Below are 23,196 nucleotides of genomic sequence, written 5' to 3'. Positions count from 1 at the left end.
TTAATATTTGCACAGCTCAGAAGTCTATTATAGTTTTACAAAAGATGTATTACTTTTACGGTAATACTGACAGCAATGTGATAATTGTCAAAGTTTAGTGTACTTTATATTGCTGTTTTAGTTCACTGTTTGATAGGAAGAATAGTCTCCACTACGGTGTAGACTAATGGGGATCCTTAATAAAATACAAAACACAAATACATAGGGTTTACTTTTTGACTCAAAAATGCTCTCATCAAAAATCAATGATTAAAAAAAAGTATCAATGATATTTCTAAATGCTTAGATGTGATTTGGTAAGCAGTAAAAAATAGATTTCTCAAAATCTTGCAGGAAACACATTTTTGCATAAAAGGTTGTAGGTGCTTAATTACATATTGAACTGTGTTCTAGTATTTACTTCACATCAGAATGTACCACCACAACAGAGCGTATCAGTCTGTGGGAAACAAAAGTTGCTGCCTCAAGTGAGAGGCCAAAAATGAACATTTTGGAATTCATGAAACTAAGTCATATGGTCCCACATGTGTCTATGGATAGGATGAATGCTGGTTTGACAAAGCTTATTGATAAAAACTCATTTGCATTCTTCAAAGAAAAACCTCTGGAATGATACATCATAATAATCAGACTGCGGCAGCTTCTAAAAATATCCCCACCATCCACCACCAGAGTAAACTTTCAAGTCTGCTTAGTTCCACTGTCTGAGTCTATTTTGGGGAGGTCTAAAGGCTTAAGAATTCAGGTCCGAGGCTGGATTACATGAACAGCTTTACGGGTTTTCCTTTGATTGATTAAAAATGTCACAGGCACTGCTGCCTCTGGGCATCCACAATTCCACAGCTGTGCCTGGGAGGCCCTGTGCAAGTTTCTGTGTTAAACCTGCACAGTAGCTTACAGGAGGCATGTGACCTCCAACCCTTATCTCCAGATGGACTCCATCACAGGTGTCCGCCGCCACACAAGGTCTTCCTGCCCACGCCTTGAGTGGTGCTACCGAAGCATCCGTGCATGTTTCTGGCCGAGGCCTGGTTGATGAAAAGAAACACAAATCGCCACACATGCAGATTAGAACATAACATTGTTTGCATGCATTATGTACAGGATACAGGTCAAGCAGAAATAAAATAAGCTATCAAGTGTGCAGTGCAAACAGACAGAAATGGGGTAACAATGAACACAATCAATTAACAAACCCAAAACAAGTTATATTCGGGTTGAATGGACATAGATGGAGGCTAAATCCTACAGGCTTTGGATTGTTATCTTGAGGGGAACACACTATTACAACTATGGACCTGGACGGCTCTCAAACAATGTGAACAAGAATGCAAAGTATTTCAGTTCTAACAACAATGGAGCAGTGAATAGGGCAACCATGATATTCTCCAAAGCTTAGTGGCCTGTGAAGCTTCTGTAACACAACATGCTATAAGGTGACATAATTCATAATTATTTTTCAAAACTTTAAATACCCTGAGATGTTACCTCTTGGAAAAATGGGTGAAAAGTATCTGCACTATAGCATATTTTTGACACAACAAAACTGTAAATCAGCTTTTGCCTTCCTTATATTTGTGGCCATCCACATCTGCATGTCAAAGATGAAGCTATAAAATGTAAACTTTGGCTACACTGTTAAGTTCCCTTCTTCTTTTAACGCTAACCTAATATATTATATGGAGTGACTATTGTTGAGGAGAAAGATGTTTTGCTGTTATATATTGATCAGCGATAGCTGCAGCAGTGACAGCTAATGGCGATGAGCATCAGCATCGAGGCAAGCCACAGCTGTAATGAGGAAAGGGTGGGGGTGCAATTCTGGAAGATTCTGCAGGAATCTTACGAGTGGACCCCATTTCATTCGTTTATTGTGGGGACTGTTCTAGGAGCTAGGTGGCTTAGCCTTCCCTGTCAAAGCCACAACTGTGGTGGCTAAAGGTATTAGGGTGAGTTTTCTCACTTAAAGTATTCAAGCTCGCTTGTCACCATCAGAATCTATGGGAACGCGTTTATCTCTAGATGTGTTGGTTTGAGTTGACGTTGCATGCTAATTATGATCTATTGGGGTATTTTTTATTTCCATGTAGCCAGCTAAGCTACGCAACCGGCCCAGCTAACGTTAACTGAGCTGATGAGGCTTACAATATGGCGTCTATTTATCCAACGTTAACTACCGTTAAAACAATACGATTACGGGCACATCAGACGCTGTATTTGCGGCTGGTTTCTGCTTCAAACTGGCCCACCTGTCCGAGGAGAAACAACGAATTTCAGCAGCTAACGTTACATCAGCAGCTAGCATGGATACATGCTAACATTAGCTCGATAGCTAACTTCGTTCAATGAATTTAACTACGCTATAGATGTAGCGTTCGCGCTAGCGCAGGGCGGACGTAGGGTTCACTCCCAGCTAATGGTGCTAGTCCACGCCTTGACGTTACAATATCCACATATTTCACATTTCGTGCGACCCAAAACAAAGAAACGCCGTTGTTGACAGCGTCCCTTCGGATAAATGAAACGCCCAGCTGCTTATATCCCAACATCTATCCAGGCTGTCAGTTTTGGTCGTGACGTTAAGCTAATCCTCGCTTTCGAGCTTCACCAACGGAGTCTCTTTGTTGTTGTTGTTTTTTCGCCACGTAGAGAACCAGCCCGTCCACACAATTCCCGTCATAAACATGACATCAAACGCAATTGTGCTCTAAAATGTGTTTATTACAGAGCCAAATGACTGGAACGCGCTGATTCCCTCCTCACTGCAGACATGTCAAGTAAGGACCTGGGAGAGTTTTAGCTAACGTTGGTTGTTGTGATATGAACCTCCTCACAGGTGATAATGATAACATTTGAATTCCACCAGGCTGTTTCCTTTAATCAATCTCCCGTGATGCAGCCATAACGCATGATGATCATAATCATGATTAACTGGGAAAAGAATTAGGTCTAATTTCTTATTGATGTTTTTTTTTTATGGACAGTATTGTGAGAAGAAATAACTAGACAATAGCAAAGTATAGCTAAGGGTTAAATTGAATGGTTGGAAATAAAATGTTTCACTTGTCTGATGTTTCATTTTGACCTTTTCTTTTACAACAGAGAGACCATCCTATGCCCCTCCCCCTCCCCCGGCCCCTGCAACAGTAAGAACCGTAAAAAACAAAGTGTAGCACCAAATATTGTCTAGGTATCACAAGTTAAACCCATATTGCTGTTTGGACACTTCATTTACATGTACAAGCTTTTAATATAGGCTTCGACAAACATTTTTTAAAGAGATCAGATTTTTGTTGAATCCACTAACCCCGTTAAGGATACAAATGATGCGGTGATACGCCACTGCTTCTAAAAACTGTTTCTTTATTGCCTCAGCATGAATGCAAATGTCTTCAAAAAATGTCCAGCCCGTTTCATTGGTTATTCAAGTCTTGGTGTTTCCTCCTTTCCTCCTTTAATATTATTATCTGACTTATGTCCATCAGCAACTGCCCAACACTGCCGGGTTTGTAGGCTACAACCCGTACAGCCATCTGGCCTACAACAACTACCGACTGGGCGGGAGCCAGAGCAGCAACAGTCGGGTAACGGTAGGAATATTAAAAGACAAATATTTTCTGGATGCTGTGGAAAGTTCAGTACGAGAAGCCTCACACTCAGAATGAAAATGTTGTGGGCGTCTCTCTGAACCGCCTCTGCTGTCTGCACCACAGTGTGTATTCAAATTACACATACCTCTCAGTCTATATTTCTGACAGCCATGTAAAGTAGATCCATGCCACCAGTGTTGTCATGGCATTACAGACTTAATGCATGGCCCTGGCTTCTTTGCAGTAATTAATTTGCTGGATGCAAGCTGTGGTTGGTTGACTCTAATAATGGCATTAAGGGTAAATCTCAGCTTAAATAGTCTTTTTGTATTTTTCTTTCAGTCTATTATGTTCCACTCAGTAGGGTTCCTGACTTGTGTTTGGCCTCAAACTGTCATTAATTAAATTGGGATAATTGAATTGATATAACAATACTGTGATAACTTGTATATGATTCTACTGCGTTAGGGTTAGCTCTCTTTATTATTGCACAACATTCACCTGCACAAAGTTTTATGCAATGTCCTCAGCCTCGTCAAGATAGTTTAAAGAGTTGCCTTATAACTACCCAACAAACGTACCTTTTTTTTTTTCTTCACTTGCCAGAATTCCTCTGGAATAAATATTCCAAAGCCGCCAAAGCCTCCCGATAAGCCATTGATGCCGTATATGAGATATAGCCGTAAGGTAAGTACACCGTGTGTAATTGCTGCATTTTGCAAAATGGTGTGCTCTGTTGGAAGACGGGAGGCTTAGCTTTTAGCAGCTTTTATTAGCTCAGAGAAATTAAGACGTACATTTTGTTTCAGACACCAATAGCTGTTTATCAAGGTAAGTGTAAAGCCAAATTAAACTTGGACTGTCCTCATCACATAGTGGGATTTTTCAATTTGGAGATGGAGCTTAAAGCACTCGGCCTCCTCTGGTTTGTGACCTCTCTGCAAAGAGATAACCACATAAAGCCCCTCCAACCCGACCCAACTCCACACCCATGTCTGGTTCTCATCACCAGGTTTGGGATCAAGTAAAAGCCTCCAATCCTGATCTGAAGCTATGGGAAATTGGGAAGATAATCGGTGGCATGTGGAGGGACCTCACTGATGAGGAGAAACAGGATTATTTGAATGACTACGAAGCAGAGAAGGTTGGTTGTTTAACAAGGGGAGTTTCTGGGAGTGTTCTGATGGGTGACCATTAGATGTGTCTCCAACACTTGTGGGTCCCTCCTGTCATCATTCCTTACTTCATAAGTAAACTTCTCTCCCTGTCATGTCATAGTTGATAGAAACGTTGTGTCTGCTTTCCATCTCGGTTTCCTTTGTCATTCCTTTCATCTTCTCCACTGTAGATTGAGTATAATGAGAGCATGAAGGCCTATCACAACTCGCCAGCGTACCTGGCCTACGTCACTGCAAAAAGCCGGGCCGAGGCGGCCCTGGAAGAGGAGAGCCGCCAGAGGCAGTCCAGGCTGGACAAGGGCGAGCCGTACATAAGCATTCAGCCAGCCGAGGACCCAGATGGTAAGGCCACTCAGCTAAATGCTTCGTCTCCCAAGGACTAGAGCGATGTCACAGAGCTGTATTTACTGGAACTCAACCACACCGAGCTGCCAGCCCGCACACCCACACACTGCCCCCCCCTCCTCCACACCCACCCACTGCTACATCACATTGTTGGTCATTCTACATTTGAAATTACATATTTGCTTTCAAGGAGCAAATGGAAAAAAACATTGTCTTTACTTTGCACAGTTGTTTACAGTTCATTGGTTTAGACATAATTGCAGAATTTACATTCTTTTGTCTGTTGTTTTTAAGACCGACACAAACATACACACACACTCACTTACACACACATATACACATTCACATAAACGATAAGACACCCAAGCCAGAAGAAGACGTTACACCCACCTCAAGGAAATGATGCCTGTCTGGGGTCTGGCAGGGTTACAGTGGAAGATAATGATGTACAGGAAAACTACAGATAAAAACAATTGCTATCCAGTAACACCCAAAACCATAAAAATGTTGGTGCTTCTATCCCACTGCGTTATGTACTCCAACAACTGCCCCATACACCAGTTATAAAATACGATTTTAGTTTATGTTAAGATATTAATAATAAACAGTGTTATAGGACCAGGGAGGTCAAACTCATTATAGGTTTGGACCATTAAAAATCATAGGGGGGGGGGGGGGGGGGGGGGGGGGGTGGTTCCGTGCGGAAACGCTGTTGTCAAAAAGGTCTAACGCCGGGGTCCCCACACCTTTTTGGCTCACAAGTTACTTTTCGCTTAACTTTTTAATCCAAGTCATAGCGATCTACCCGCCCTCCAACCTGGGCAGTTTGCCCAAATAATAATAATTACGACCACTTAGTAGTCCCTTTGGATAAAAGCGTCAGCTAAATGACATGTAATGTAATGTAACCGAACGGAACAACAGCGCTGCATACCGGGAGCACAGAAACAAATCGATATAAAAAAAAAATCAAAAACACAACCAGCCGCGCATGCGTTTTGACCCTACGTAATTATTATTATTTTTTCCATGGAAGGGATATACTGGCGCTGTGTTGGTGAATAACCTGGTCCCCCTGGTCTAACGCACAGAGTGCTACCCCCAGTGGACTTTCTCGGAATTGCAGGCACTTTTATATAAATGCAATTAATGTATTTCTGTAATTCTTACATTTAGCAAAGTTAGACACAAATTGTGGGAGGAGTCTGTATGTTATTTTCTTCCAGCAGTGGAACTAGCCGTCAACATCAAGTCAACTGTATTTGTTGATTATTTGTGTATTTGGGCCGACCGGGTGTGGGCGGCGCATCAGTTGGCCAAACGGGGCAGTCGCTCTCTGCCCCACTGCTGCGAGCGCCACACAGACTTATTTGCGACATATTAATGTCAGTGTGGAACGGCCGTGCGTGGAAAAATAACAAAAAATAATTAAAAATAATATTTGATTATATATTGTTTTAATTGCACACTTTTTCACGCCCCCCTGTTTTAATGGTTGGGGAAGCTGAGTTATCTTGTCAGTGAATCTTCAACACCTTAATTCTCAATGACTTCAGAATCATTTACTTGACTTTCCTGTTAAACTACTTGAGCAAAACCTTCAACATGGCAGAAGAGATTCATTTTTCTTCGAAAACCCACACACCGGGGCACAGCAGGAACTAGTTCAGGTGATGACCATTTCTTTTCACAGCAATGAGGAACAAACAAGGGTGATTCTTCTTACACCATCACCTTGTACCTAAATGTCAGTAGGAAATACATTTACAACGAAGAACATTTGTTGACGAATGAAAATCCAAACTACATTCCAACAGTCCACTTGACGTCTGTTATAATTAACTGCTTGTCCCATTTGCCTTACAATAATGGTTCTGGCATGATGGCCTATACTTAACTCTGTATAAATATTAGCAACATTTTCCTTCATGTTTACAGCCACGTGAGTACTTGCATTGTGTGTTTACCGAAGCCCCCTCATCCTGGTGAATGGTGTCTGTGTGACACATCTCAGACAATACAACGGTTTTTATTTCTTCAGATTACGACGACGGGTTTTCCATGAAGCACTCTGCTGCGGCCCGTTTCCAACGCAATCACCGCCTGATCAGCGAGATTCTTAGTGAGAGCGTCGTCCCAGATGTGCGCTCAGTCGTGACCACCGCTCGCATGCAGGTCCTCAAACGCCAGGTCCAGTCTTTGATGGTACACCAGGTGTGATCGAGTTGTGGTCTTCTAATCTTCATGCTATGGTGGCATTGAGCAGACAGCTTTGTTTCCAATGGTTAAATAATGTAATAACCATGTAGAACTGTGTGTGTGTGTGTGACACAGAGAAAGTTGGAAGCAGAGTTGCTTCAGATTGAAGACCGCCACCAGGACAAGAAAAGAAAATTCCTCGACGCCACAGAGTCCTTCACGAATGAGCTCAAAAGGGTACGGCATCTTTGACATCATGGTTCTGCTCACACGCATTTGCATTTTGTTTACCCATGGCATGCAATGTGCAGCCTTGCAGCCACCAGCTGCAGCAGTTCTGTTAATCGTATAGCTGGTAGTGGTTAAAATGTGTCACGCGGATGATAACTTTTGTTCTGAGTGAGATGCAGCAGTCAAACGCACTGTCTACTGTTCACAACAGGCGGCGCCATTTATCCTTTGTAGATCTCCCCACGCAATCTATTCTTGCATGAGAATAATCATTTTCAAACATGCACCTAAACACCATTGTCCTTCAGTTGAGTTCATTCAATTACATTGTTTATTTAGCCAATCCTTAAGAGTGAAAAGAGTGCAGCGATTCCACATTAAATCCCAAATTACTGCACTTTAAAGCTGTGCTGTCTGAAGGTGGAAGTGGACATGGAGAAGATCTCTGCAGAGATTTCTGCAGCAGAGGAAGCCGCTCGCAAACGAATGGCCGATCGCGATAAGGACGGAGGAGACCGAGGCGCAAGAGACGCTCGGACCTGTGTGTTGGCAGAAGAAGAAAAACACATTTGTGCCACACATGGGAACAAGCCCCAGCAAAACTCTCAAAGTGAAAACAGCAACAAAGAAGGAGAGGAAGCAGAATCCAACTCAACACATACACCAGGTGTGCCACACTGGCTTTCATTACTGGCTTTGCTGCCATCTGAGCACGGCTTCATGTTTTTTAACATCGTGCTTTTGTGCTTTTTTGACTCAGGGAAGCCAAAAGTTCCAGACGAGCTTGAGACTCATCCAGGCGGGGAGGAGGGGGCATCAGAGGACAAGGAGAGCGTCCCAGAGGGAGCCATGGAGGAGGGAACCAGCGACAGTAACACAGGCTCGGAGACCACGTTGACTCAGACAGAAGAGGCTCCGACTAGTGACCCGTCAGAGGGGTCCAGCAGGGCGAGAGCAGCCCACTGAGTCCGACATATTTCCCCATCTGTGGACCGCGAGGCTCCCAAATCATCATCAACCGTGAATCACTACGTCTGCCGGTCTGCAGCATCACCATCTAAAAACACATTGTGCAGTATCAACTTAGTTCGAAAGAGAATTCCCTGTCTCGCAGACAGGCTGATGGAGACTGGCCATTTGAAAAACAGCTGTCCCATGAAACAGACATTGTTCAGTGTTATATTAGACTTTGTCCTTTGTATTGTAATTCCCTTGTCGCTTTAATTGTTATTTTTGCATGAGGCAATGTTAAAAAATAAGTTGGCATACTTGCCATGCTGCGTGACCATCTCCTTGTCAGGAGAAAGTTTGTTTACCCCTCGTATCAGTATTACAGTGACAGTATTGTCTCAGGAGTTTGTAATCAGTAGTAGTTATTTATTATCAGCATTTTAATTAAACTTGTGTTTTGGTTGTCCCAGTTCATCCAATGAGTACATCACATGATCATAAATGCTGTACAATGCCTGACTACCAGTGTTCTCAAGTTTGCTAGCTCTCAATCAAATCAAAAGCAGTATGCTTAGGAAATATCTGTGTTATGATGAATATTGCAATTTTCTGTACCGTAATGGTGTACACAGTGTAACGAGGTTTGCTTAAACATGGCTTTTCCTGTCGTGAAACAGCTTGAAGAACTCATTGACATGCAGTCTTACAATGAATTTCCTTTTTGCATATTTATACCAATAAACTTTTCTACCCTGAAAAAGTTCTCACTGTAATTGTTTTTTTTTTACCATCTTTTTGTATGAAGATACAAATGTGCAGTACATCTACAAAACAAACATGCATAATTCAAAATGTATAATAAACAGTATTCTTTGATGACACTACGTGACGCAACGATGAGGCAAAAGTACAGAAAACAGGTACAGTGCCAGACAAAAGTTAGAACACATTTTCTCATTCAATCAGAAAGTGTGTCCAAACGTTTGACTGTTGCTGAATGCGCCGGCTTGTATCCGACAGTCATCAGTGCACACTACACAGCCTGGGTCCTTTGTACAGAGTGGGTAAGGGATGTGGGTAAGATGAGAGGGAATGGTTCTGATTTCCTGTTATCAGTGAAGAACTTGCAGCCGTCCTGAAACTTCTTTTGTGTTGTGACAAAATGCCGCGTTTGAGCCCAGAGGAGGAACGCTTTGAGTATCATGTTTTCTACGGTCTCAGCCCCTCGTTGAATGATCACACTTCCCTGGTGCTGTAGTCTCAGTGTGACAGCAGGGCGCATGCACTGCAACTCGCCACATTTTGTTCCGTGTGGTTACCACTGCCTGTAGTGAAAGCAAAAAACCCAAACCGCAGAGATACAGGTGTGCAGGAGGGAGCCTGAGTGGAGCTTCTAGTAGGCCTCGTCTGCTGTCCGGCATAAAACTACGATGATGCAAAGCAGAAGGCTGTTGGATGTACCAGCAATGTCTGTCTTAATATTTCCCTAAACACTTTATCAAACTAGTCTGATTATATGACTTAATATTTACTCTTAATTATCTTGTAATGTTAAGTGACTTTAAAAAAATAAAAATTACACACCATACATGTGTCTGATTAACTGGGTTAATATGCCTCGGTGCACAAAAAAAAAGAAGAAAAAAAAAGATATTGTTTTGTATTGGTACAAACAGTGAAATAATTAGTGATGTGACACTGCTAAATACAGAAGTAAAAAAGGAAATGGGTATGCACACCATTTAAGATAAGGCAAACAAGCACGTGCTTATAACGGGAGGCACAATAATTAGAACTAAAGTAAGCAAGCCAAGTTTAGCCATTCTGAGCTTCAGAAGGCCGTCACCCTACATACGTAAAGATACACGCAGACCCGAAATGAGTAAAAACAAAACTAGTGTCTGTGTCATGCCGGTGTAGACACCTCCGAAAGACAAAAATAAATCCATGCAAATTGACACACGTTGCGTTTGTGTGTCATTCATGTGGATAACGCGTGACAATTCTCTTCAAAAGTTCATTTTACCGATAGAAATTAGATTTTGATTCACATTTCGGTTGTAGTCTGTGGTTTTCTCACATGATACTTCGGGTGTTTTTTTCATTTCAACAAAAGGGAAACCACCATCAAACGCAGACATTAGCTCGTTGTGCTCTGTGGCTGTGACTGCAGTGTGCTCCTCTAAGTCAACATGGCTTGTGTCAGCGGTGAGTACCTTATCACAGTTTAACTAAGATAGTCAAAAGTATGTTGTATTTACTCTACTGAAGGCATACATGTAAAAAAAAAAAAAGGGGATCAACATGATCTTAAAATATTTTAAATAAAAGTGACCTAAAATACCAATAGATATTGTATGAACCATAATTTACATTTCACATGGCAATGGTTAAATGAGTAAACTAGTAATCACTTTTTTTACATTACATGCGGGTTACATGCGTGTACATGACTGTATCCGTACCAGACAGGTGGGGCTAAAGGAGAAATGCTATTAGTTGGGTTAATGGCTTGTGTAGCATTGCAAGAGTGTAGGTAGCTTTTGTTTTGGTTGTTCAGTTGGGGAGCTTCTTGTAAATCGGTCTCTTACATATTTGACCGCTTCAGCGACTCATTCTATTACTCTCGGTAATTTCACATAATGTCTGCACAGCTCATTAAGGATGGTGTTAATCATGATATTACAGTGCTTGGTCTTCTAAAAGGGACTTTATTTGTTTTTTCAGATCTCCGACACCTTCTGCCAGCTGTGCTGATATTGTTGATGACTTTCAAGGTAAATTTAAATCACAACTGAAGCAGAATCTTTTGATTATGGACATGAAAGATAAGAAGATGTTAACACGTTTGTAGCTATTTGTATCTACATGCTACTTGAGTTGAAAATAGCAGGCACCAGGTAACTAAGCACATCTCTCTCCTCTCAAGCACTATTTCTAATGAAGTGGTTAAAGGTCTGCTAAAAACAGGTTGGTCAATTGCTCCACTTTAACCTGCTTTCATCTGACCATTGAATCTGACTTTGATTGCAGTGTTCCATGTGTTACCACGAATTCAATGAAACCAAAGACTATAACGACTCCATGTTTTACCTGGACTATAACACCAGTCCGGACTACAGTGAGTTCCCTGAACTCTGTGTGAAAGAATTCAACCGCCAGTTCCGCCGCTGGTTCGTTCCGACCTTCTACTTCATCATCTGCCTTCTCGGGGTGGCAGGGAACCTACTCGTCATCCTCACCTTCTTCTACTTCAAGCGCCTCAAGACCATGACGGACGTGTACCTGCTCAACCTGTCCTTTGCGGACCTGCTCTTCGCTCTGTCGCTCCCCTTTTGGGCAGCCAACTCCACCACAGAATGGAGGCTGGGTCTGACCATGTGCAAAGCGATGTACACAGTTTACAAGGTCAGCTTATACGGCAGCATGTTCGTCCTCGCTTTCATCAGTGTGGAGCGCTACTTCGTCATCGCCAAGGCCATCTCCGCTCACCGCTACCGCTCCCAAACGCTGTTTCTCAGCAAGGTGTCGTCAGTCGCCATCTGGTTGATGGCGCTGATCTTCTCCATACCAGACATGACCTACACCACAATCAACAACAACACCTGCACCCTGTACAGCAGCTATTCTGACATGCGCCGCGTCAAAATAGAGGCCAGCCAGATCGTCTTGGCTTTCGCCCTCCCGCTCCTGGTCATGAGCGTCTGTTACAGCAGAATCGTCCGAACCCTGTGCCAGGCCCGCGGCTTCGAACGCAACAAGGCCATCAAGGTGATCCTCGCCGTGGCGGCCGTCTTCCTGGTGTGCCAGATTCCCTACAACCTGATCCTGATTGTGAACACGGTGGTCATAGCACAAGGAAAAAGCGAAGACTGCAACTACCAGAACACTTTCCTCTACGCCAGCGATGTCACCCAGTGCGTGGCTTTCCTGAGGTGCTGCCTGAACCCCTTTGTCTATGCCTTTATTGGTGTCAAGTTCCGCCATGATCTCCTCAAGCTCATGAAGGACTCGGGCTGCATGAGCCATGACTGGTTCATCAAGTTTAGCGGGGGCCGGAGGAGGAGCTCGGGGGCCACCGACACTGACACCAACACCACATTATCTCCTTGAAGCGGTTTTAAGAACCCTCCGATTCGCACGTAGGACGGACAAAGGACTGATGACAAACATCTCACCTAAAATACAAGACATATGTAACATGTACATAGCAGAGGTTAAATGACAATTTTTTGGGTTTTCATTTTCTTTAAATCATCTTTGGTTATTATTTTTGTGCGTTGGCTACCAAGTACAATATTTCAATAAATTCACAAAATTAATGAAAAGCATGTTCAATAAACTAAAAAAAAACACACTGTCTTTTTTCTGCTACTTATAACACTGTAAAAATACATTAAGGAAAGTTAAACCCTTTTTTTTTTATTAGGGGATTTGTTATCAAAGGAAATACTTGATAGGAAAAAAACATTACCAATATCAATACTACAAAATGAAAATAAATACATACAAAAGATTGAAACACACAAACAACGTCAATCAGGTCAATCTTATATTTCATCCAACTGCCAGATTGTTGTTTTATTCCTTTGTTTTCAGACTTAATGATATGAGAGAACACAGACGACTAGGTTAGGGAGGTCATCTGCCCAGACTCTTGCCATATATTTGATCCAACCCGCCCACTTGTGTATGTACCTCCTCTTAACCTTAGAATTCCTATTATGCGTTATGAAACACAACAAGGTTTTCTGGCAGAACCTCGTTGGGAAACTGGTGTGCAGAGTACAAATCACCAGAAGACATTTCTCAACAGACCGTAATGATTTATACTTCTTCTGCTGTGCCCGTTGTTTGCGGCCCGTTTGTCCAGGCCAGGAACATTTGGTACCGAGGATGCATGTCATTGATTTGGACGTGCGTTTTTTAAATCATTCTTTAGGCAGGGATCCCACCTCCTTGCACGATGTTCAATCAAACTTCAGAGGCGCTTGGCGAGTAGGCAAGTTTTTCATGAGGGGCCTGAAAGCTCTGATCAAGCTTTTTAAGTAAGAATAAGGCCTAAGGTTACAATGTGTAACGCTTGGCCACATCCAACCTCCAACAACTAACAGCTGGGCAGGAATATGCTAAATTCAGCCAAACTTCGGAAATTTAGAGACGGTGGAAATAAGACTGCTACCATATAATCTTGTTGTGTGGCTTCTGCCTGTGATCGTGTCAGTGTACGTTTCTATCGTTTCTTTATTGAATGAAGTCAAAAGTCGGAAAAAGGAGAAAACACCTTCATGCCAACAGGAGGCTGCATTAGAGCGGTTGGCAGGTACTGGAGATGAAATGAATTCATCCAGTTAAGGGCCCACAGCTGATGTAATGGCAGCAACAGATCCTGACAAAGGGGGGAGTTTGGGAGGTCTGTCTGAATTTGAGGCTACAGCAAAAAGACATTTTAGTTTGCTTCGAAGAAAATGAATGGAAAATGCAGCTTCTTAACACACCAGACATTGTGATTCATCCAGAGATGACTCAACTTGGAGGTTAAGGAAGGCAGAACAACCCAGAGTAGACTTTACTTTACTTACTTTATCAAGCTTTAAAACAAATAACCAAGTTATCACGTACTGTTAAAGTGACCTGAATGAAGAGTGCGCAGGTTGATTGTAAGTCAAATCATGTTTTACACATTTAATATCAACAATGCCTACTTTACAGCAGCTTGAGTTGATACCATGTTGCCCTTAACACATTTACATATTCAGCAACACTAATGAACTCATCGCCATACTGGCTTTGTAAAACGTCCAATTCAAAAACATCTACACCAGCAGTAAAATCAGATCAAAAGCTAATTTCAGACTGTGATGACGGAAAGTTAATGCAGCACACATTCAACCCCTGCTTGTTTTAACAATTCCTACCACACACATTCTCTGCAAACACGCTCCACAGCCCCCAGTAGTTCCTCATGCCAAGGGTGAATCTGCTGTAACAAACCTTTGAAGCACTTTCTTTAGCACAGATAAAGGAGTAAAAAAAGAAAGCCCACCAGTCATGAACTTTACACCGCTGCGGTGACATCATCAGCCTGAGCCACATGGATTAGTGATCCTCACCGCTGATAGGCTCATAGGAAAAAAGGGTTTGGATTCCATTAACAAAAGCATGCAACTCACAAAATGTTAGGTAATCCAGTGAGCGGTCCCGGAGGAAAACATTACATCAGTAACATCTCAACTAGAAGAAAATAAGGTAAGCCGACCATTCTTTACCTAAATCTTAAGATATTTATTTAGATATTATTATAAGTTGTTTGCAGACACATAACACACTATTGTAGCACAAATGAAGATGCCCCCACATGTATGCTCTAGTTCACTAAAACAAAATACTGCTGAATAACTCAGAAGTTGCATTACGCCTCATATTTCATGACATGCTATGTTAAGGTGAGGAATTGCAAAACTAAGCGGGTGCTTCTTAAAGTTTTTAAATGATGATACTTTTCCATAAGACAAGCAGATTTGGGTCCGTAGACTTCTTGAATGTTTTCGCTGTTTAAGAAAAACACCTGTGTAGTCACGGTAACCCCGAGCCACCTGTGTGACTCACTGCGCACCACTCCTCGTCTGAGGGAGACACATTATGATCTGATCATCCCTCATATGACACGCCCTTCCTGGACAGCTATTCATGCAGATATCAGCAGCATTGAATTGAGACACTTACTCAGCTTGTGTCACCGTATTGTTTTCTGGTTGGATTGAGACACATGCAAAGCCTTGGGCTGCATGTACTCACTTGTGCCCCGTAGGACACTAATAATTTACTACTGTCAAGTTATTTCTGCACAAAGGGAAACCGTTTTATCTTTCTAGTGCTAGTCTAATCAGTGTTGAGGGTAAACGTAATCGATTGATTCAATAATCTCATTAGTGTGCGCAACATTGCACAGTTTGCAGCTGCAAAACCTGTTGCGCCTCCCGCATCCATCAAGCATCATTTGCTGTTTCAGTGACGTAGTTCAACGCAAGGAAGAGCTACAGGCTGCTGTTTCCGCTTGTATTTAGTCCCTACATCAGGGACAGTCAGCCGTATGTATCTAAACCAGAGTACAGTGGAAGATGATGTGGCTGACAATGTGGCTTTAATGGGTGTTTTTTGCAAAAATCAAAAACGCAGGCATATCCTTCCTGTGAAGACAGTGTAACTGATCTCTCTGCATTGTATCTGTTTCAGCAGTAGTCCCAGAAGACTGTGAGCTCTCTTAACATGATGCCTACAGCTAGAGGCATGTCCCAAATGATACCCAATCATGTCCTGAGAGTAGGCCAAACTATCCGCCTGGACTCAGGGCCACAGGAGACAGTCAATCGGCACCCCAGTCTCATGGAACCAAACAGTAACCATGGTGATTCTGATCTTGATATTTCCCTGAGTAATCTCAACCAGCTCATCCTGGAACTGGATCCGACATTTGAACCCATTGCGGTCAACCATAGTCCTTTGTGCATGAGCCCTCCTACAGGTACAGTAACTGTACGACTTCCCTTTGTTTCAACGCTTTTCACACATTTATGGTAACTCTTATTAAACACATGAACAAGGCCAACAGAATGACAGAAATAACTCCTCCAAGCTACTCGGGTGTGAAAAAGAGCATGATAAAAAAAAACAGTCACGCATATGGAACAAAAACACCCATAGCCTGTGAATTTGTAAATTTACCTTTCCTTTTGCGATGCTTTAAATTGTTTTAATTATTGGGCGATAGCACCACTTCAGGGAATCTGGGATTGGTGCCCAGACTAGAACCACACCCTGCAGATGTTGGGCTGCAGACACAGAAAAGCTCACTGAAGTAGAGTGAGGCTGATAGAACCGTGTCCTCACTTAGACCTGCTTAGATGAGAAAGTGTGCACAAGAGACAGCAAGGCATATAAATGGATTTCCTGTTGCTCATCTAGTCTTGAAAGGTGTTTGGCCACATGTTTACGAGTCAGAGTGCTCAAAGTAAAGGAAATCAAGCAACAGAAATCTAATCAAAACAAGTTCATTTCAACAGTTGCAAAGAAAGTGAATGCGCTCAGTTTAGTGCTGGTTTCCGATTAATGCAAAATACAGTATTCCTCCTTAAAACAATACTCAATACGGCACCTATGTGTAGTCTAGACACATTTAATCATTATTGGGAAACTGATTGCAGACGCTACCAGTAATGCATTATTCACAGGCTTCAGGCTTCCTGAAAAAATGAACTCACTTAATGCTATTCAACACAGTAGGGCACACAGATCCCCAAGAACAAGTTGGGACTCCTCAAGGTGATATTGTATCATTGCTACAGAAGACACGCACTATGCAAAGCACATATTTTTGAGGGAGTGACCTGAGTTGTGCAAGCAAGTACCTGCATGAGAGTTATGGCCCTTTTGATGGCACAAAACCAAACCATGAAAAAATTAGACAACACGCAGGGTTTTTCCATATTTCTCTTTTCTAGAGTTTTAGCTAACACTTTACTCTCCATTCCCAGATGACTCAGATGAGGACGTTTCACATTGCGTGTTGGTCACTCGAGGATGTTCTCCCTGCTCCCGGCCTCCTGCGATCCCATTTGTGTCCCCCAGTATACCGATCCCTAGATCCAGCCGTGTCAGCTGCAGTCCCCAAGGCACCCTGGTGTTCTCCAGCTCCCCGACGTCCTCCCTGCCTCCACTGCCATGCGGCAGCGGAGTCCGACGACATCCTTCACCAAAAAATGACGCAGCCTTTGCACAAGGATCCCTGCGCCTGTCACACTCCAACAGAAACAGTGCCGTCTCCCTTCTATCCACGTCGACATGCTCAGACACCAGCTACATCCTTGGCAGGTAAAAACCAGACTCAAAAACAGTGGAACAAATGAATCTTTTGCAGTGACATGGGGTGACTAAACCGTAACTGTTGTATTTACAAGCTGACAAAACAGGAAATGTAATAATTTATTCCCGGACACAATGTGCTGACTTCAGTAATAAAAACAAAAAACGTTTTGCCTTTTATGCAGCGCATTGATATTTACATGTGTAGTATATCCTCCTCCTCCCTACACAGCAACCTGTCCCTGGCCAGTGAAGACGCTGACTCTCAAGAGTTCATCCCCACTCACACATATGGCTCCTTTAACGGAGGGTCCAGAACTACAGCATTTGAGAACAGGCAAAGCCCAGAGAAGCCCCCGCTGTACAGGCAAGGAAAACTGCAGGAGCGTCCAGGGAAAGGACCACAGAGATGTCCTGCTTCACATTTGGGGTCTTTCAGCAATATTCCTGTACTGCTAATCAACGGTGAACCCCAGCAGGATCCGCACACCCACTCTGCTGGACAAGAAGTTGAGTTAATGCAGACCATCCTTAATGTGTCCAACTCAAAGCCCATTTCTCCTCAAAGTAAGTCACAAGCCTCAAAGTCGTCTATTTTACTGCCAGCTACCACATTTAAAACAGTGTCTGACCTCACTATCATATTTTTATGATTGTTAAGGTTTCCAAGCGCGTTTTAACGGCAGCCAGCCCTCAATGAAGTTTGTCATGGACACTTCAAAGTTTTGGTTCCGTCCACATATAAACAGAGCAGAAGGTGAGAACCTCAAAACCTCACTAAAGAAATAACTCGTACAAGCTTGGAAGTTTTCTTGCAGGACTCATACAATTTTTCACCTTCACAGTACAGATACACACATTTACAACTGTCTCAAAGCATTTTCTGTGATGTTTCATTCATTCCAGCTGAAGCTCTGGTAAAAGACAAGGAACCCGGAGCATTTGTTGTGAGGGACAGCACCTCCCACAGAGGCAGTTTTGGTCTGGCTATGAAGGTGAAACCAACCGACACCAACTTCACTGCTGCCACCTACCCAGGTAAACCTTTACTGACACTGCACGCGCTTACCCTCATTGGATTAGAAAGCTTTAGAAATCCCCAGTGATGAAACACCCCAAAATGCCATAAGAGACATGAATAACATGATCAGAAATAACATATATAGACAATTGTTATGACTACTTTTTTTTTTTTTTTTATAAAAGTGAGTGTTTGGTCAGATGCAGCAAAGAGAAGGTCACAAGTGCCTCAACTACCAGAATCACAGACAAATGTCTTTGTGAACATGGTGTACCATAGTGCAGCATTGGTCATATGTCTATAACAGAGGCCGGGAAGGCACAAGGAATCACTTACCCAACTGTGCTGATGGGAATGGGAATGTCTGATGACCTCCAGCTATCCGTGACGAGGCAGGAGACAGTGCTGTTACGTTTTCCACCCACACCATACGCTGTGTAAACACAAAAGTTAACCCGCTGTTTATGGCACTCGAAGCAATCAACGAGAAAACTAGAATTACCACCTCGCGGTTTTATGCCTCCGCCAACCAGTCATGTTGCTGTTTAAGTCAATAAACTGTCAACATTCACATATCAGATTGAAAGCATCATCCTTGTGGTCACAGTGACCAAACAAGTCAGTTCACCCCCAAAGTCCCTCAGAACATTTTGAATTTTTAAGAATTTCCCAATAGGGTTTCCTGAGATATTTGCGTTAGAGGATTCAGACAAATAGCCCCAAAATAAAACTTCTACGCAAAGGCGCCAACCGCGGCGGGGGAAGCTCAATGACATGATGGAAGGGCCGATAAACAACGAGATCAGAAACATGTGCAAACTTAGAAACAATATGAAAGAATGAAAGACAGAACCATACATTAATCTGACAATGTGAACACCTACCATAACCCCGATGAAGTCAACAGGTATAGAGGCATTCCTGAGGAGCCATGTTCATGGGTTCTTTGTGATGTTGGTAGTCATGAAGATGATTTAGATGTTATTCAATGCCCCACGTACAGAAACCGACAGAATCTACTGTCCGATTTGATGCGTTCCGTCATTTCTTTAATAAGTTGGAGGTGGGATCCTCTTGTTGTTTGTTGCTCTTTAACGAGTTATAAACCCATTTGGGCAGGGCCTGATGTTGTGTAAGACACTATCAATCAATAAGGAAAGGGGATGAAATAACTGGTATTGACGTTACTTGTATCTCTACATTGTCTTTTCATTCAAACAGGAGAGAGCAGCTCAGATCTCGTCAGAAACTTCCTTATTGAATCTTCAGCTAAGGGCGTACGTATCAAAGGCTCTTCTCAGGAACCATACTTTGGTGAGTAAAAGTCAACAAAAAGATCACTTGGTTGCATAAGATCTCAAAGGGAACCAACCACCACCTACTCAGCTCACTCAAAATGCTGTTGCCTGCTCAACATTAGTACACACCCTGGTCTGGCTGATGATGTTTGGCACATCAGCACTGAGTCAGCCATGTCGGCCCTTTTAAGATGTGGGTGGAACCTTTTCTTTTCTTTATTCAGTATGATTTCACTGGGTGTGTTCCCCACAAACACGGAGGTATTATCAAGGAATATTGTGGCTTTCTTTGTTTTAAATTATCCGCTGCCACTGAATTATATCTTTAAATATAAGTGAATGCAATCTGATGCACATAGTTGATTTTCAATTCCACCTCAAACGTTTGTATATCATGACAAAAAAGAATGCCAGTGAAATATTAGGTCACAATTTTTGTCTGAATTTTTCCAAGGAACTCTTAACTTAACCAAAGCCGTGCTTGTGTGTTATCTTTTCAGGTAGTCTCTCTGCCCTGGTCTACCAGCATACTATGTGTGCTTATGCTTTGCCCTGCAAATTACTCATCCACTCCAGAGGTAAGCCTTTACGAGACATAGGAGGTTTACGCGTGCGTGTGCGTGCGTGCGTGTGTGTAGATACATGTAAACCTATATCTATATCTTTGCTTTTGCATACACAGATCTGGTTGCAGCAGAGGAGAGCACAAATCACAAACCAGCATCAGACGACGAGAATAAAACAGGTGGGACTGTTGTAAGGAATGTTTTGAATGCTAGCTGCGGAATGCTAGCGTTCTAATTGGAGATAAGTTAGCTAAAAGCTAACCGTTCCCAACGTTAATTAACGTTACGTAGTGTCGGAGGCTGGCGTCACAGTTTGTCTTTAGAAATCATTTGACGCTTTTTAGAAACTTATTTAACTTTTAAAAAGTATCAACGTTTTAGTTAAGTTGTCTTGAAACTAAGAAATAAAGACCCCCAAAGACCAAAGAGGGTTTAGCTAGCTGAAAAAGAGGCTTAGCCCTTAGCACCACCTCACACAGGTGTTACTAATCCTTTACCAATGGATGCGGCTCTCTATTTAGGTGTGCTAATAAACAAGCAACCAAGCAAGCTATAGTTCGTGGAGTTGATGTAGTTGACCAGAATCTTGAGTGGAACGAAGCAATAGACAATTGGTGTTATTGTTTACAGCTGTGCGGCATTACCTTAAAAAATTGGAACTATACTGAGAAGAAGTCAGCTTGGGCCAAAGGATGCATTGTCTCCTGTAAGCCACAAAGATAAGTAGTAATAAGACGTAGTTTTGGGACAAATCATCATTTCAAAATAGCCATATATGTATTTTTTGAGATGCTAATGAATATACAAGCCTGGAAGGAGTTTCACTAACCTAAATGTAATGGCCTACATTAAATGACATTATTAATCCCGCCCTAACTCCAAAATGTTTGCCCCTTCCATAGCTTGTAACTTTGTCTACCTGAATGCTGTCCCTACTGAGATGCTGACGGGCCCGTGTGCCGTACAGAAAGCGGTGTGCTCTGCACTGGAGAAGGCCTCCGGTTCCTTCATGCCGATCATAGTCAACATGAAGGTGTCTTCGAAGGGTGTCACACTGACAGACGTCAACAGGAAGTAAGAAAACACACATCCTGTCATCCTGCTGCTTGATTTATTTTTTACAGTACACAACAAAACCATGGTTGTTTGCATGCAACTTTTTCATTACTACTGATTAAAACAGCTGTATTCATTTCTTCACAGATTCTTCTTCAGACGCCATTACCCTGCTCACCTGCTTAGCTACAGTGGTGAAGATCCAGACAATCGGCGGTGAGTATTAAACGACAAAATATAAAAGAAAGGAATTTATTTTTTAGATACCCTAAAATGTCACATTCATTACATTCACTCATTACATTCATTCATTACATTCATTCATTACATTCATCACAATAACAGAACTTGAATTGGCATCTAAATAGAGGGAGGAATTCATTAATATTACACCTGTGCTTTTGCCATGACATCAAAATATCATTTGTTTTCATAATACATTTTACAAACAAAATATTTATGTTGACAAATTTTAATCTGAAACTGTCTTTTTTTACTCTTACAGGTGGTTGAAAGGATCTAGTTTTGGCGCAAGGTAATTTTGAACTGAAAAAGTAAAAAAAATATTTTTCTGTATTTAACTTTTTACGAAAGTACCTTTTGTGAAAAACAATCGTCATGCATCAGCTCACATGCATTTGTATAAAGCTTAATGGTTGGCCGGAGATGCTTCCTGTGCACGAGAAGAGGTTGTGGTTGGCTGGCAGAAGAGCGGTATCTGCTAGTAGCATTGGAAATCGTTAAAAATATATTATATTTGAATATACAGTATATTTTGCTGTTTTTCTTATGTTCTGAGTTTGTTGCTAGTACAAGTCACAAAGGGAAACAAAAACGTGACCTTTGCACCAACAATAATACCATTGAGAAACTATGGGGGAGTAAAAAGGGTTTCTATTGCCACTTAAGAAAACACTTGAACTTGAGTTTAATCGTTGTTTCTTCCTCCTAACAGGATGTTCGGCTTTGTGGCAAAAGGTGTGGAGGCCGGCATGGAGAACGTTTGCCACGTCTTTGCAGAATATGACCCTCTGCAGTCTTGTAAAAAAACAATTGAGATTATTCAGGCAGCTACAACCAAGCCTTAGACCTTTCTTACACTGCCTGACTTACACTGTACTAATCTCAGTGGTCGTCTTTGAAAGTCTCATTATCAAGTGAGGCTGTTTCTGCAAGATCACAATTGGATTTAGAAGCGCCTTAGACAATCTCAAAGAGATGTAACTGTGTGTAGATACATGTGGAGATTTACAAGACAGAATAGGTGTCAAGAAAGAATGTAATCAACAGGGAACCACTAATAAATTATTCTAATTAAATGACGCACTGCTGCTTTTATGATAATGTCCAACTAGTTTGTAAATATGTTAAAACATTCCACAGTATTTTTTCAATTGTTGATATATGAAGCTCGCAAAATTTTTTTGGATGTAAAATGTTTTATTTTTTTAAAGAAAATGTTAGAACCACTGCTTACCTTGAGGATAGGGTATGGTAAATTAGTTGATTCGAGTAATGCAAGGTTATTTCTTCACCAGGCAATAACTATAGTGATCTAATTATAGTAATTTAATATAGTGGTGAAGAATTTTTAAAATTCTATTAATAGACCAGAACAAAACTGACATTGTACTGTCCTTTCATTTCAAAACAGAGTTACATAGAGCCTAGTTGTATTGTTTAAAATGTATTTACTATACAGAACTGTAAACAATTTATTCTTTGTATATTCATGCCGTGTAATGTTATAATGTCAAATAAACATGTAAAACTTGCTTGTGTGCATGCTTACAAATATTTAAGTCTGAAAATGAGAAACGGAATACATGAAAGTGAAAGATTTGCCTTTTCCTTACTGTCATCTTTAAAGCCTCAGTAAACAAAATGGATGCAATTATT

General features: G+C 41.9%; 3 protein-coding genes and 1 long non-coding RNA gene across 8 annotated transcripts; 3 read left to right on the top strand and 1 right to left on the bottom strand.

Annotated features, from left to right (window-relative positions):
• Positions 1–326: 326 nt before the first annotated feature.
• Positions 327–21,285, bottom strand: LOC134132763 (uncharacterized). 2 transcript variants are annotated; one of them, XR_009956957.1, is made up of 4 exons: positions 21,161–21,285; positions 20,886–20,945; positions 18,714–18,810; positions 327–1,028 (listed from the first exon to the last, which is right to left on the bottom strand). It is a non-coding gene; the product is annotated as an uncharacterized LOC134132763 (long non-coding RNA). The 2 variants fall into 2 exon arrangements; XR_009956956.1 differs by lacking the exons at positions 20,886–20,945; positions 21,161–21,285 and adding an exon at positions 19,262–19,590.
• On the top strand, positions 1,736–9,257 carry LOC119217445 (SWI/SNF-related matrix-associated actin-dependent regulator of chromatin subfamily E member 1-like). Of its 3 annotated transcripts, none has more exons than XM_037471078.2 (11): positions 1,738–1,896; positions 2,728–2,777; positions 3,103–3,146; positions 3,486–3,590; positions 4,197–4,277; positions 4,603–4,734; positions 4,939–5,110; positions 7,155–7,327; positions 7,448–7,549; positions 7,949–8,210; positions 8,304–9,257. In XM_037471078.2, the coding sequence occupies exons 2-11, from the start codon at positions 2,771–2,773 to the stop codon at positions 8,507–8,509; spliced, it is 1,284 nt and encodes a 427-aa protein (XP_037326975.1). In that variant the 5' UTR covers positions 1,738–1,896; positions 2,728–2,770; the 3' UTR covers positions 8,510–9,257. The 3 variants fall into 3 exon arrangements, with proteins under 3 accessions (XP_037326976.1, XP_037326975.1, XP_037326974.1); XM_037471077.2 differs by having other exon boundaries at positions 1,738–1,949; XM_037471079.2 differs by lacking the exon at positions 4,603–4,734 and having other exon boundaries at positions 1,736–1,949.
• On the top strand, positions 10,620–12,811 carry ccr7 (chemokine (C-C motif) receptor 7). The gene is made up of 3 exons (XM_037471081.2): positions 10,620–10,702; positions 11,222–11,271; positions 11,528–12,811. Exons 1-3 carry the CDS (start codon positions 10,687–10,689, stop codon positions 12,605–12,607), a joined length of 1,146 nt encoding a protein of 381 aa, XP_037326978.1. The 5' UTR covers positions 10,620–10,686; the 3' UTR covers positions 12,608–12,811.
• Positions 14,660–23,072, top strand: LOC119217441 (tensin-4-like). Of its 2 annotated transcripts, none has more exons than XM_037471067.2 (13): positions 14,660–14,743; positions 15,734–16,019; positions 17,029–17,365; positions 17,589–17,923; positions 18,018–18,113; positions 18,263–18,394; positions 19,599–19,691; positions 20,176–20,253; positions 20,358–20,420; positions 21,144–21,315; positions 21,445–21,513; positions 21,803–21,832; positions 22,253–23,072. In XM_037471067.2, exons 2-13 carry the CDS (start codon positions 15,764–15,766, stop codon positions 22,383–22,385), a joined length of 1,794 nt encoding a protein of 597 aa, XP_037326964.2. In that variant the 5' UTR covers positions 14,660–14,743; positions 15,734–15,763; the 3' UTR covers positions 22,386–23,072. The 2 variants fall into 2 exon arrangements, with proteins under 2 accessions (XP_037326964.2, XP_037326965.2); XM_037471068.2 differs by having other exon boundaries at positions 14,675–14,743; positions 15,731–16,019.
• Positions 23,073–23,196: the final 124 nt, after the last annotated feature.

Source organism: Pungitius pungitius, chromosome 9 (assembly GCF_949316345.1).
Source record: "Pungitius pungitius chromosome 9, fPunPun2.1, whole genome shotgun sequence".
Lineage (NCBI taxonomy): Eukaryota > Metazoa > Chordata > Actinopteri > Perciformes > Gasterosteidae > Pungitius > Pungitius pungitius.
This window is presented reverse-complemented; position numbering and strand designations above follow the sequence as displayed.